At 53.6% G+C, this 14492-nt stretch overlaps 1 protein-coding gene across 8 annotated transcripts in view; it reads left to right on the forward strand.

Annotated features, from left to right (window-relative positions):
* Nucleotides 1-1544: 1544 nt before the first annotated feature.
* The window catches only part of LOC101950806 (uncharacterized), a 57064-nt gene continuing 44116 nt past the window's right edge, over nucleotides 1545-14492 (forward strand). For 3 of the 8 annotated variants that reach the window (XM_065594225.1, XM_065594226.1, XM_065594229.1), the window contains exons 1-6: nucleotides 1549-1989; nucleotides 7060-7311; nucleotides 8211-8459; nucleotides 11643-11696; nucleotides 11976-12137; nucleotides 12905-13117. In XM_065594225.1, coding sequence (XP_065450297.1) covers nucleotides 1707-1989; nucleotides 7060-7311; nucleotides 8211-8459; nucleotides 11643-11696; nucleotides 11976-12137; nucleotides 12905-13117 — 1213 coding nt within the window. In that variant the 5' untranslated portion in view covers nucleotides 1549-1706. Of the gene's footprint in view, nucleotides 1990-7059; nucleotides 7312-8210; nucleotides 8460-11642; nucleotides 11697-11975; nucleotides 12138-12904; nucleotides 13118-14492 lie in introns of all 8 variants that reach the window. The other 5 variants (XM_065594231.1, XM_065594230.1, XM_065594227.1 and 2 more) reach the window with 4 other exon arrangements.

Genomic DNA, 14492 nt, shown 5'->3' on the forward strand with positions numbered 1-14492 from the left:
TGAGCAAGGAGCGAGGAAGAACAGCGAGGTGGATGCCAGTGAAAACAGAAACCTCCCATATTTGTGATATTTACGATAGCATGGCGTTGTCCCCCCCCGCCAATTTCTATACCCCGGTTCCATCTTGCAAACTCTCAGCACTAGGCCGCAGCCTGGGGCTTTCCAGCTCCTCTGCCTTTCCCCAGCCCTGCTCAGGTCCCTGCAGCCAAGTCCATCTCCCCCTACAGCTAGAAAGAGACTGCCAAGCTCTTGGCTCACAGCCTCTTATATAGAGCCAGCTGAGGCCTGATTGGGGCGTGGCCCAGCTGTGGCAGCTTCCCCAATCAGCCTATTAGCTGCTTTCCCTGCCACAGCCCTCCCCCAGAGCTGTTTTAAGCCCTTCAGGGCAGGAGTGGGATAATCACCCCGCTACACTCAGCTTTATCATTAGTCAATTCACCATGGGTGTCACAGTCGAAGGACTCTTAAGAGGGAATTGGAAGGGGACTAGGAGAATTAATTGCTGTGTGAATAGCTTTGGGGAGGGTGTTCCAGGCACAAGGAGCAGCATGGAAGAAGGTGGGAGAGGGCTTGTGGGAGAGGTGGATAACAGGTTGCCAACTCTTGTGATTTTATGATGAATCTCATCATACTGTGTTTCTCAAAGCCCTAGTTCCTAGAATCCTGTGGAGATGTGAGAACTTTAGCTTACTTTTTTTTAAGAAGAAAAAAAGTAAGTGTCTAGCCCTCAGGGTTGCAGACAAAAACTAGAAAACATGACCCAAGTGTAACCTAAAAGTTCAAAAGCCAGAAGCTGAATAGAAAGACCCCCAAATGTATTACTGTGGTTTAAAATTGGAGCTTGACTCATTATTTTCACACACCTGGGGTTGGCAGTTCTGCTAGCGGTGAACAGTGGTGGCTGCCACCAGGGGCAGAGGGATACAGGGTGCTGGGATAAGAGATTGCATAAGAGAAGTCATGTATTTCCCTCCCTCCTCCCCTGCCAATTGCATTAGAGGCTTCCTCGCAAACCTGCCTCATGCCAGCAACATCATGTAATAGAAGGGACCATTTCCCCTTTCTTTGCAAACCATGAAAGAAAGAAAAAATCAACAACCACCCCAGCCCCAAATCACAGATCCCCTCTGGTGATTTCAGTGGATTCCTCCTTATTTACAACGGGGGGGAGGAGAATCTGGCCCCAAGAATCTCTCCTGCCCACAGCAACCGTCCCCCTCACCCCACGTCTGTCTTCATAAATTAGAATTTACCCCCCCTGAGTAAACATCCTCCCCAGCCCTGATTTTGCCCCTCAGCCCCTATCCCCACCCAGCCTCCAGCTGCTTGACCCCCTGGCCACTGAATCCCTCCCCCGCTCAGACCCTGGCCACCCCCACCTCCACCTCCGATTTGCTCCCTTTGCCCTTTTTTAACCCCTGTAAAAAGCAGGGCGCAGAGTCTCACGCCAAGTGAAGGGAGGGTGAAGGGCAGTGGCTTTAGCAGATGTTACTGAGTCTGCTCAGCTCGTGTGCAGGCCGGGTGCACCCTAAGTAGCACAATCCTGCCGTTTGCAGCTGTTGCTGGGCCTGCCCAGACCACTCCAGCAAACCAGGAAGGGAGCTGAGCAATGAGTAATTTCCTGCTGCTGGTTCCTGCCTCACAGCCCTTCTCTGTCCCTGCAGTTCCTGTCTCTTTGATGAACCATCCCAAGTGGTGCTGGCAGCATGGAGAGGGCCGAGAGAGAACTGCTGGAGACCCTGGCCATGCTGGGAGAAAGGGAGCTGCAGAGATTCAAGGACAAACTGAGGGAAATCCAGCCGAAGGAGGGATACCAACAGCTCCCCTCTGGGAGCCTAAGAAACGCGGATCCTCCAGCCCTCACGGACCTGCTCCTCCTTTTCTATGGGACGGACTATGGGGCGGAGGTGGCTGCGGAGGCGCTGAGAGCCATTGGCCAGGGAGCCCTAGCAGAGAGAATTGAGAGACTCATTGATGCACTGGAACGTGGTAAGGAATGAGCCAGGGAGACTCCTGCAGCCTCCCTGTTGGCGGTGGGATCCTAGCTAGAGCTGTTTGCGGTGCTGTTGTCACCCTGTTGGTGCCAGGGCATTAGAGACACAAGGGTGGGGGTCAGGTGATATCTTTTATTGCACCAACTTCTGTTGATGAGAGAGACCAGCCTGTGAGCTGCACGGAGCTCTGCGGAGCTTGAAAGCTGGTCTCACTTAGTTGGCAGCAGCATTTGGTCCAATAAAAGATCGTAACTCACCCACCTTGTGTCTGTCATTAGCTAGAGCAATGGTGCACAAACTGTGTGTGTGTGTGGGGGGGAGACGCCCTCTCAGCAAAAGAGGCTCTGGGGGAGGGAGGGCACAAAGAAACTGGGATCCCGTGGGTCCCACAGGACCTGCTGCCATACTAACAGGAGCGGGATAAAACTGGAGTGGGTATTGCGGGGCGGGACTAAACGAATAGCCCTCCTGTGCCGCAAACAACATGAACGCCCCAACCAGCAGCCGCTGCTGCCTGGGAGCTGCCTTCAGAGCTAGGCGGGGCTGCCAGCAGTGACATGGAAGTAAGGGATTATTTCTGTTTACAAGTAAAGGGGGGAGGGGACAAATTCCGTGAATGGTAAAGGGGGGGACGGCTCCCAAACCTTCCTGGTTTACCCACCACCCTCTCAGATACTGGTGGGGGAAGTGCCACATGCAGATTTCTCCTTTTTGTGAACATTTGCAATCTTAACAGGTTGAATTAAAGTATGGACAGATCCCTAGTAAAGTAAGTTTTGATTGTGGCCGGTGGAGTTCTGCCTGGGGAAAGGTTTCAGGGGGTAGCCGTGTTAGTCCGTATCAGCAAAAACAACCAGGAGTCCTTGTGGCACCTTAGAGACTAACAAATGTATTTGGGCATAAGCTTTCGTGGGCTAGAACCCACTTTGTCAGATGCATGGAGTGGAAAATACAGGAGCAGGTATAAAATCATAAAAAGATGGGAGTTGCCTTACCAAGTGTGAGGTCAGTCTAAGGAGACAATTCAATTAACAGTAGGATACCAAGGCAGGAAAATTAACATTTGTAGTGGTAATGAGAGTGGGGAGAGTTAGAAGAGGAGGGAGTTTGGTCAGGGAACTCCAGGGGGACAGTTAAGGGTGCACATTTTCGAGCTGGTCAGGAATTTTTTTTATTTGTTTGTTTGGTTGTTTGTTTTAAATAGGAAAATGTCACAAAACTGAAATTGTCAGGAGCTGATTGATTCTGATAAAACTTTCCTCAGGGCAGGTTTGTCAAGTCCAGCCTGGCATTTCTGCACAGAGAGAGAGAGACCCAGCCCAGAATAGCCAGGTGGTCAAGGCATTCACCTGAGTCAGGCAGAGCAGGGACTTGAACATGAGCCTCCCCCTTCTCAGGTGAGCGGCCTGACCAGCTGGCTGTTGGCTACTCTGGGATGGGCTGCTCTCTCCCCACGCCCTGGTTTGTGCTGAAATCCCTCATAATGTCTCAGTTCATCCTGATGCAGAACAGGAAACTTTTGAAACCACAGAAACAGTTTCCAGCCCAGCACTAAGGAAGTGAGACTGAGGGAGGTGAATCTGGCGGTAGGGCAGGGAGGGCTTTAGTGGGTGTGTGGGTGGGGAAAGGGCAAGGAGAGGGATAGAGAGGTGGGGGCGTTTTGGCTGGAATTGGGGTCTTTATTGGGGAACGAGGCAAGTTAGAGCTCCAAATCACCCTTCTTCCAAGACTTCAGGTTCCCAGTTCCCCTCAGATTCCCTCTCAGCCAGCGAGATCTGCCAATCCCACTGCTGCTCCTGGCCTCTCTGGAGAGTCTTTCCCACAGATCTGCTCCTACTCGGCTCTCACAATTCCTCCTTCTTGGTTGAGGAGCCTCACAGCTCTCCTCCGTGGGGTGGTGTGAGATTCAAGCAGGCTGCCTCTCTGCCCTCTCTCCTTTAACCTCTCAGTGGGGAAATTGCAATAGTTTTTCTCTTTGCTTTGGGGAAAGAAGCTGCAGTGATTTACAGAAGGGTGGAGGGGAGCTAATTCCTGTCCCCACTCCATTTGTATCTCACACACAAAGGCACCTTTAATTCAATCAATTTAGTACGTGCTAAGTACACCTTGCCTTGACGTGACTAGAACTTCAGGAGGCACTGGTCAGATCGAGCTAGCTAACGTGCTCTAACACACCTTTAATTCCTAGTCAAGACAGAGCCGATGGGAGGGGAAAGAACAGAACCTCCAACTCGGGGATCCCTAACAAAGAAACCCTTCCTCCCATTCCCAGCTCTGCAATCTCCTGGGCCCTTTCCTGCGCAGAACCAGCAAAAGGGACAGGAAAACAAACACACGTTCCCCAGCAGATGCATTGCTCTTGCACATTACTTCTCTGCACATTTTGATTCCGGTGATAGCACACTCATCTGGAACGTGGTGTGCAGTACTGCTCACCCCTTGTCAAGAGGAAGGTTGAAGACTTCGAGGGGCTTCAGAGAAAGGTGATAGGAATGATCAAGGTTCTGGAAGACTGGACAGGGACTGTTCATCTTACAGAGGTGACTTGATCACTCTACAAAACAAGGAAGGGGATAGAGAACAGTGATCAGGGGTGTCTGTTCTCCCTCTGTCACATCTGTTACTGCGGGGTTCTCACACCTTCCTCTGCAGCATCTGGTCCTTTCCACTCCTAGAGACAGGACACTGGACTGGTAGGACCTAGGCTTTGATCCTGTCTGGCCATTTCTGTGTTCCTAGAGCTTGGCATCTGTTGGTTGGCATCTGTTTGAGTGATTGCATGTGCCCATACCACAACAGGTATGTGTGCGCCCAATGCACAGTTTTTGCTGGAGACTTTTTTCCCCTCACTGGTACCCATCGGGGTGGCACGAATGCCCTCTGGCACCTCACACAACGATGTGCAAGTATAAAGGGCAGTATTGGTCGAGGGTCTGAACGTCCTCCCCCTTCAGACAGCACCATCTACAGACGCTACCCTACTATTTGGCCATTGACTATGTCCATTCTATTCTGCATGGACGTCAGTCACGATGGACCGTTGGGTCTTACAGGTCCATACAATTGGGCTATGCTATCCCCTTCCTCTCCTCCCCACCTACCTTACCCCCCACCCCGTCCCTCTTCAGGGGCCCTTCTCACTAGCATCTGCTGTGAAAGGAAGTGAACCAGCTTCTCCAGCTTGGTGCTGTGGAATCTGTACCTCTGCAACACAGGGGGAAAGGTTTCCATTCCCACTACTTTCTGACCCAGAAGAAAAATGGAGGATAATGTCCCATTCTCGACCTCAGGAAACACAACAAATTTGTCCGATCCCAGAGGTTCAAGATGGTCACTCTAGGCACGATTTTTCTGGCACTGGAACAGGCGGACTGATTTTCAGCCCTCGACCTACAAGACTAAACTGGGAGGAGTGGTAGATATGCTGGAGGGTAGGGGTAGGATACAGAGGGATCTAGACAAATTAGAGGATTGGGCCAAAAGAAATCTGATGAGGTTCAACAAGGACAAGTGCAGAGTCCTGCACTTAGGACGGAAGAATCCCATGCACTGCTACAGACTAGGGACCGAGTCACTAGGCAGCAGTTCTGCAGAAAAGGACCTAGGGGTTACAGTGGACGAGAAGCTGGATATGAGTCGACAGTGTGTCCTTGTTGCCAAGAAGGCTAACGGCATTTTGGGCTGTATAAGTAGGGGCATTGCCAGCAGATCGAGGGACGTGATTGTTCCCCTCTATTCGACATTGGTGAGGCCTCATTTGGAGTACTGTGTCCAGTTTTGGGCCCCACACTACAAGAAGGATGTGGAAAAAATTGGAAAGAGTCTAGTGGAGGGCAACAAAAATGATTAGGGGGCTGGAACACATGACTTATGAGGAGAGGCTGAGGGAACTGGGATTGTTTAGTCTGCAGAAGAGAAGAGTGAGGGGGGATTTGATAGCTGCTTTCAACTACCTGAAAGGGGGTTCCAAAGAGGATGGATCTATGTGGTCAGGAGCTGGGGGAGTGACGGTGACTCCTCAATGCATAATCCATCCCCAAACCCTGCTCAGGTCTCTAGCTAAACAGCAGCAAAAGCAACCAAAAAAAGGTGAGGGTGGGGATGGTCCAGGAACCAGAGGAGTCATGTTTGCACTGGAAGCTGGATTGGGGCACACAGAGAAACAAGGATCCACAGGGGACTTCCCTCACTCCTGAAAGACCCCTGTCAGAGAGTGGGGGGGAGTCAGGGCCTTGCACCCTCACTTCCTGCGATTCACTGTGACTGTCAGCCAGACAGTACAACAGAAGGTTTATTAGATGACAGGAACACAGTCCCAAGCAGGGCTTGTAGGTACAACCAGGATCCCTCAGCCAGGTCCCTCTGGGGGGCAAGGATCTTAGACTCCTGACTTGGGGTTCCCTGCGTCTTCCCAGCCAGCCCAAAACTGAAACCAAAACCCCTCCAGCAGGCTCTCTCTCCCTCTCCCTTTGTCCAGTTTCCAGGGCAAAGGTGTCGCCTCGCCCCACCCCCTTCCTGGCTCAGGTTACAGGCTCAGGTACCCTTCCTCAATTAAAGTCATCCCCTGCTCTCCCATCCCCCATGCAGACAGTCCCAGTAAAACTAGACGACATTCCCAGGTCAATCCGCCCCGCTCCCTACTGCATCACAACCCCATTAAAAGTGTGCATGTCTGCCTAATTCTGTGTGTGTTTGTGTGTATATGTGTCTCCTCTCTGCTTTGTGCTCACCCACCAGGAGGAGGTAGTGCTGCAGCCTCTGGTCTTCCTCCTCCCCTGCAGGATCTGATCCCTGCCACATCCCAAGAGCCAGCACCAGCAGTGGGGGGAGGGGAACAGACAATGGTTTGGTCCAGGTGAGCATTAAGTGGGGATTCACTACAGGAGGAGGACGCTTTATTGGAAAAATTCTTTTAATTGTTTCCTCCCCAGCCACAGAGGAGGCAGAGTTGGGGGGAAGGGGTGATAAGTTGGGAGGACGTGACTACCCCACCCATTGCCCTGTGCCACGTAACACACGTTCCCTAAAATCATTAGTTCAGGATTTATTTTTAATGACTCCTCAGAGAAATATTATTTCGAGTGGCAGCAAAAGCAGGAGAAGGAGCTGAAGCAGCTTCGCTACGTGAGAACACCTCTCCTGCCTAGGAAAAAGACACTGAACGATGAGCAGTACCAGACAATCAGAGCTGAGAAAACCAGCCAGGAGAAGATGCGGAAGCTGTATGAGCTGATGCCGAGCTGGGACGAATGGCAGAAGGACCGGCTCTACCAGGCGCTGAAGGAAACAAACGGAGACCTGGTTGAAGAGCTTGAGGGTAAATAAATGACATCAGGGAAATCCGCTCCCCCTGCTACTCATCATGAACCATGATCCATGCCAAAGGGAACATTAGATTACCTCTGTGGCTGTTTATCCCTCGCCCATCACTGCAGCATCCGAGCTGGGCATGGATTATTACGCCACCCCCACGACACTGTATAATGTGCAGTGAGCCTGTGGGAGCGTTTGCCCCCTGGGATGAGATTATTTGGTGCTGTCGGGTCCATTCCAGACAGAGCCGGCTTTGGTTGCACAGAGCAGAGCTGGGCTGCACATTCCCCTATTGGCTGGGGCTCAGTTCCGCTCCCCTTCCCATCCATAGGAGCTACACACCCACTCCTGATGGGGGGGATTGGGTCCCCGGGGGTTGCTTTGGCTTGTTATGTAGGTTGGGGTATTTGTAACATTCAATCATATTCTAACCCCTCCAGAATATGGGAGGGGGTGAAGTTTGGCCCAGGCCAAAACCCCAGATCCAATCTCTTTACCCAAAGAGGGCAGGGATGTGAATTAAATCGGGCAGTGTTGGGTGGTGTCTAGAGTAAGTGATGGGGTTGCATTTACCTTCCCCCTGGGACCGCCTACCTTCTTTGTTGGATAAGTGACATTTGCCCCCATCCCTGCTCATGTCTCTTTCAGGGTCTGGATTCCTTGTGGAGAAGAAGCAAGTGAGGGGAGAGAAGGAACTCTTGGTCCCAGAGAGAGGGGCAGGGCCTGCCCAGGGGTGGGGAATCACTGAATCACTCTGTGTGTGACCCTGGGGGACAATTCACCCTGGGAGAGGTTTTCAGGGGCAGGGAGGAGGTGGTTCCATGGCCCTGCATGCCCCCCACTACTCTGTGGAGCACTAAAATCAGCAATTGCCATTTATTTTAATGAAATGTCTCTCTCCAGGGGGACACTTTGTTGACCTGCACCGGGAGCAGCTGATCCAGCGAGTCTCAGAAATGGACAGAGTCCTGAAGCTACTTCGTGGGCACACGCTAACCCCTGAGCAATACCAGAGCATCAGCACCGGGAGATCCAACGTGGAGAAAATGCAGAAGCTGTACGAGCTGGTGCCGAGCTGGGGGAGGGAGCACAAGGACCGGCTCTACCGGGTACTGTGGAGAACAAACAGAGCCCTTGTTGATGAGTTTGCAGGTAGATAACTATAATCTCTTTCCTCAGGGCAGAGTTTTCAAACTGGGGCACATCTCCCCCTTGGGAGGGTGTGAAGGAACATTTGGGGCATGAGTGGCAATTCCAGGTGGCTAATGCCAGTCCCACACTGACTCACCTCAGTGGGGACACCCAGCCTGTAGGTTAGTGTCAACATCCACCATGACTGCACCGATTTCTGCTCCCGGCAGCCTTCCCGTCCAGCACTGGCCACCCTGAGAACCCAGCGGGGGAGGAGCAGACACTGACCCTGCTGTAGCAGCTGCAGTTACCCTTCTCTACTGGGGAGCCCACCAGGGACTCGGCAAGTGGAAAGCGGCACCACAGGTCTAGTGACTGTCCTGCCACCAGAGCCCCTTGCCCACCCCGGCCCTTCACCATAGATCCAGGGCACAGAGCCCTGTCCTCTGCTGGAAAGAGCCTGTGCAGGGTAAGCAGATGGGGCTGCGCTCAAGGGCCGGGGACAGCAGCAAACTCTGTTCCACAGGGGGCCGGTGCTCAGTGGGTGCAGCTGTCTGCTCACCTCCTGACCCTGGCCTTTCAGCTCAGCCCTGTTCGTTTCCCATGAACACAGTGGTGGGTGGGGGACAGGCAGGGATCTGGGTCCAGGCACCCAAGACCACCCTAACCACTGGAGGGAGCAGAAGGCTTCCTCAACTGCCACATGGTGAGTTCCCGCCCCTGGCAGGTACCAGATACCTCTCGTGGGTACAGGGCTCCCCCTCCCCTGCTCCCTTAGAAAACGGGGGGCGTGCATGTGACTTGAATCTCCAGAAGGGGGTTCATCATAAAAAAGTTTGGGAACTTCTATGTTAGAGAGTTGCAGGCTAGTGTGCTGTCGGTTTACACCGGTTTGCCACACACTAACTGGCCATCTGGACAAGCCCTTTAACGTGTGTGTTGGCCCATTGCAGCCAAAGATCCTTGTTCCCTCACTGTACAAATGGGCCACTGTATTTGCTCTTTATTCCCAACTGCTGTTCCACGGCAATCGATTCATGATTAACTTTCACTTCCTGTCCCAGATTGGTTTTTGTGCAGTGTCGCTGTGTGGCTGTTTGTCAGCTGTCACGTCCCATCCCAGAAGTGGCTGCATTGCAGAACTAGGTTAAAAGCAATTCTGTGGGTGGGGACAACAGCTACTGGGCTAGATGGGCCCATGAGTCTGATCTGGGGTGGCAGGTAGCAGGTGGGGTCCCAGGCTAGATGGGCCCATTGGTCTGATCCAGTTCTCGTCCTAGCTCCCCAGGGCTGTATATCTATTAACTGTGTCCATGGGTGAATCCATCACAAAGGGGGCAGGATCCATTTTCCTCACTGCCCCATGCAGATCTCAGCAGCTGTCACTCGCACTGGGCTATGAGGGGATCCAGCCCATGTGGGGTCTCTGGGCTGTGGGTGACTTGCCCTCTCTCACTTGTGCTCTCTGGGCTCCAGGAAGAACCCGTGTCTCACGCCTCCAAGGCTCACACTATGCTCCCGAGTGAGGGCAGCCAAAGCACCAGGCGAGCTGCTGGGCTGGACACCACACGAGAGATTGCAATGGCCCATCCCCTCCTCTCTCCATCTCTGCATAGGCCCAGCTTACTGGGGGGCCATGCAGAGGCATTGCCCCCATGGCAGTGAGCTCCTGTCTCTTTAGCCAGGTCTTGGGAACTGGACGGGACTTTGTCTGGGCTTAACCAATGGCTCTGATGAATTGCTGGGGAGAGCCTGTGAGGGGCACTAGGACAGACCGTGCTCCCCCAAGGTCAGCCTCAGTCCTAGGGCATCCAATCCCCCCAGCTATGTGGGCTCTGGGCATCCCCATCTAAGGCGCGAATTCCCCCTCCCACCCTGGAAGTGGCTGGAGGGGGTGAGGCCCACCTGGGCACCCCACTCTGTAGACAGGAATGGCCGACCCCCATGTGTCCCCAGCTATTTTCCCCATCCCTAGGCCAGCTCTCCCCAGTGCCTGGATGCCAGCAGAATCTGCTTTCCACACATCAAACCCCAGATGGTTTTTCCTCTCCTGTGATTGGCTGCTTGCCTCTCCCCCACCTGCCAATCACAATCCTATGTGCAATCACTGCTGACCTTATTCTCTCGGATTGGCTATTTGCTCCACCCCGTTCCCCCATCATAGCCATGTCCCCACTGCTGAGTTCACTCTCTTTGCCTCCGTCATACTCCTTTTCCTTTGCTGTTACATCCCTCCTCTCTTCCTCACATTTTCTCACTCCCTTACTCCAGTGGACCCATTCGTTCCTGCCGTCACCCCATCCATGCCCCTGCTTTGCCTCTTCCTACCACGGCTCCACCTCTTCCCCCAAGTCCTGCCCCGGCTTGCTCCTCTCTGCCCGCTTCCTTCTCTCCCCTGTTGCTCATACTTAAGGCAGGAAAAAACTGAGAAGGTATATTCTGTGTGAGGGGGTTGTGCAGGGGTATTCTGCATGTGTGTGTGTGTGTGTGTGTGTGTGTGTGTGGGTGGGTGGGTGGGTGGGTTGTGCAGGGGGGTAGTGTAGGAAGGGATGGATAGGGGGTGAGTGCTAGACAGCCGCATAGCCTGATTCTAACCCCTCCAGAATTTGGGAGGCAGAATGGAGTTTGGCCCAGTCCAAAACCTCAGATCGAATCTTTTCTTACCAAAGAGGGTGAGGGTGTGAATTAAATCAGGCAGTGGTGGGTGGTGTCTAGAGTGCGTGGTGGGGTTGCATGTACCTCCTCCCTTCTCTCCACCCTTGAGCTCCTACCATCTTTGCTGGATGAGCAACATTTCTCCCTCATCCCTGCTTGTTTCTCTACCAAGGTCTGGATTCCTCCTGGTGAAGAAGCAGATAAGGGGAGAGAAGGGACTCTGGGTCCCAGAGAGAGGGGCAGGGCCCGCCCAGGGGTGGGGAATCACAGAAGTGTAGGACTGGAAGGGACCTCCATATATCATCTAGTGCAGTCCTCTGTACTCAAGGCAGGACTGGACCATCCCTGACAGGTGTTTGTCTAACCCAAATGTGGGAGCTGGATTGAGGGGCTCCCATGGGCTAGGAGAGGAGGCCAGCAAGATCCCAGGGTGTGGGGTGGCCTCAGACAAGAGGAAGATCATCCCCCAATTTGACCCCTTGGCTTTGAGATCTCTTCTGTTCCAGTCCTTGTGCGCTCTCTCTCTCTCCCACTTGCTCTCTCTTGCAGGTGTGGGTACCCGAGCGCAGAAGCCGTCCACCAGCACCAGCCCTGGAGCTAAACGTGAGTTATAAATCACCCAGTGGGATTAACCCTTAGTGAACCACACTGAGGGGCTGTGCAGGGGAGCAGGCTGAACCATGCACATGGACAGTGGGGTCAGCACATCCCCTTGCTCGTCGGGAAGGGAGGGTGAGTCGAAGCACAGCTTGTCCGGGAGCTCCTCCGGAGCAGGGCGGCTTTGCCCCAGCTCAGGGCTCTGGCTAAACAGCCCTAGGTAGAAGCTGAAGGAGTCTGGCACCCAAACCCAGTGTTTCAGTGGGGTGTTTTTATGTCCCTCAGGGGAACATTTTGTGGAGCGGCACCGGGAGCAGCTGATTCAATGCGCCTCTTCAGTTGACAGAATCCTGGGTGTGCTGAGGTGGAGCCATTACACGTTGGACGCGATGCCGCCGTCCGTGGGGCTGGAGACAACAAACAAAAGCCTCCCTGAAGAGCCAGAGGGTAAAATCAAATAGGGGAAAATGACTTCCCACTGCACCGCCAGGGGGCTGCACCCCAAGTCCCTCCCACCAGGGTCACTAGCTAGGGTTGCCAACTCCCCCGGACCAGACGCCATTTTGTGGCAACAGTGTCCTCATTTTCAGCAATGGCGTTTTACCTGCTCAGGGCTGTGGCCAAACAGCACCAAAAACGACCAAAAAAAGGTGAGGGTGGGGAAGGACCGGGAACCAGAGGAGTCATATTTGGACTGAGAGATGGTTTGGGGCACACAGAGCAACAAGTAGCCACCGGAGACTTCCCTCACTCCTCAAAGTACCCTTTAAATGTGGGCATGTCTGCCTGATTTGTGTGTGTGGGGGGGCGGGAGGGCTCTGGGTCTCCTTCCTGCTTTGTGCCCACCCACCAGGAGGAGGCAGCACTACAGTTCCTGGGCTCCCCCACCCGTGCAGGATCTGTGCTGCTTTCTGCATCCCAAGAGCCAGCCCCAACAGTGGGGGGAGGGGAACAGACAATGGTTTGGTCCAGGTGAGCACTAAGTGGGGATTCACTACAGGAGGAGGACGCTTTATGGGGTAAACTCTTTTCATTGTTTCCTCCCCAGCCACAGAGGAGGCAGAGTTGTGGGGGTGGGGGGATAAGTGGGGAGGAGGAACGTGACCACCCCACCCATTTCCCTGTGCCAGTAACACATGATCCCTAAAACGTTAGTTCAGGATTTATTTTCAATGACATCTCAGAGAAACATTCTCTCAATTGGTTTCAAAAAGCATTGAAGCGACGTACTGGCAGTGGTGGACTCCTCCGGAATTGGCTGTACATACTGAACGATGAGCAATACCAGACGATCAGAGCTGAGAAAACCAGCCAGGAGCAGATGCGGAAGCTGTACGAGCTGGTGCCGGGCTGGGACAAACTGCAGAAGTACCGGCTCTACCAGGCGCTGATGGAAACAAACGGAGACCTGGTTGAAGAGCTGGAGGGTAAATAAATGACATCAGGGAAATCCGCTCCCCCTGCTCCCCATCATGAACCCTGATCCCATCCCAAGGGGGACACTCGATCACCTCTCTGGCTGTTCATCCCTCGCCCATCACTGCAGCATCCGAGCTGGGCACGGATTATTACGCCACCCTCACGACACTATAATGTGCAGTGAGCCTGTGGGAGCGTTTGCCCCCTGGGCTGAGATTATTTCAGCATTTGGTGCTGTCGGGTCCATTCCAGACAGAGCCGGCTCTGGTTGCACAGCGCAGAGCTGAGCTGCACATTGCCCTATAGGCTGGGGCTCAGTTCTGCAGGCAGCTCCGCTTCCCATCCATGGGAACTACACATGCACTCGTCCTGGCTGGATCAGGACCCTGGGTACTTTGGCTTGTTATGTAGGTTTGAGGTATTTGTAACCTCAGTTCTGCAGGCAGCTCCCATTCCTGTCCATGGGATCTACGCATCCCCTCGTGGTGGGTGTGGGGGTGGGGTGGGGTGGGGGGCAGGGATCAGGCATCTGGGGGTTGCTTTCGCTTGTTATGTAGGTTGGGGTATTTGTAACCTGTTGTCAGATTCTAACCCCTCCAAAATATGGGAGGGGATGGAGTTTGGCCCCGGCCAAAACCTCAGATCTAAATTTTTTTTACCAAAGAGAGTGAAGGTGTGAGTTAAAAAGGGCAGTGGTGGGTGGTGTCTAGAGTGCGTGGTGGGGTTGCATGTAACTCCCCACTGCTCTCCACCCTTGAGCTCCTACCATCTTTGCTGGATGAGCAACATTTCTCCCCCATCCCTGCTCGTTTCTCTACCAAGGTCTGGATTCCTCCTGGTGAAGAAGCAGGTAAGGGGAGAGAAGGGACTCTTGGTCCCAGAGAGAGGGGCAGGGCCCGCCCAGGGGTGGGGAATCACAGAAGTGTAGGACTGGAAGGGACCTCCATATATCATCTAGTGCAGTCCCCTGTACTGAAGGCAGGACCTGACCAGGGGGGGAGGGATACCTCAGTGGTTTGAGCATTGGCCTGCTAAACCCAGGGTTGTGAGTTCAATCCTTGAGGGGGCCACTTGGGGATCTGGGGCAAAATCAGTACTTGGTCCTGCTAGTGAAGGCAGGGGGCTGGACTCAATGACCTTTCAAGGTCCCTTCCAGTTCTAGGAGATGGGATATCTCCATTAATTTCAATTTCAATCCCTGACAGGTGTTTGTCTAACCCAAATGTGGGAGCTGGATTGAGGGGCTCCCATGGGCTAGGAGAGGAGGCCAGCAAGATCCCAGGGTGTGGGGTGGCCCCAGACAGGAGGAAGATCATCCCCCAATTTGACCCCTTGGCTTTGAGATCTCTTCTGTTCCAGTCCTTGTGCGCTCTCTCTCTCTCC

Source organism: Chrysemys picta, chromosome 4, assembly GCF_011386835.1.
Source record: "Chrysemys picta bellii isolate R12L10 chromosome 4, ASM1138683v2, whole genome shotgun sequence".
Lineage (NCBI taxonomy): Eukaryota > Metazoa > Chordata > Testudines > Emydidae > Chrysemys > Chrysemys picta.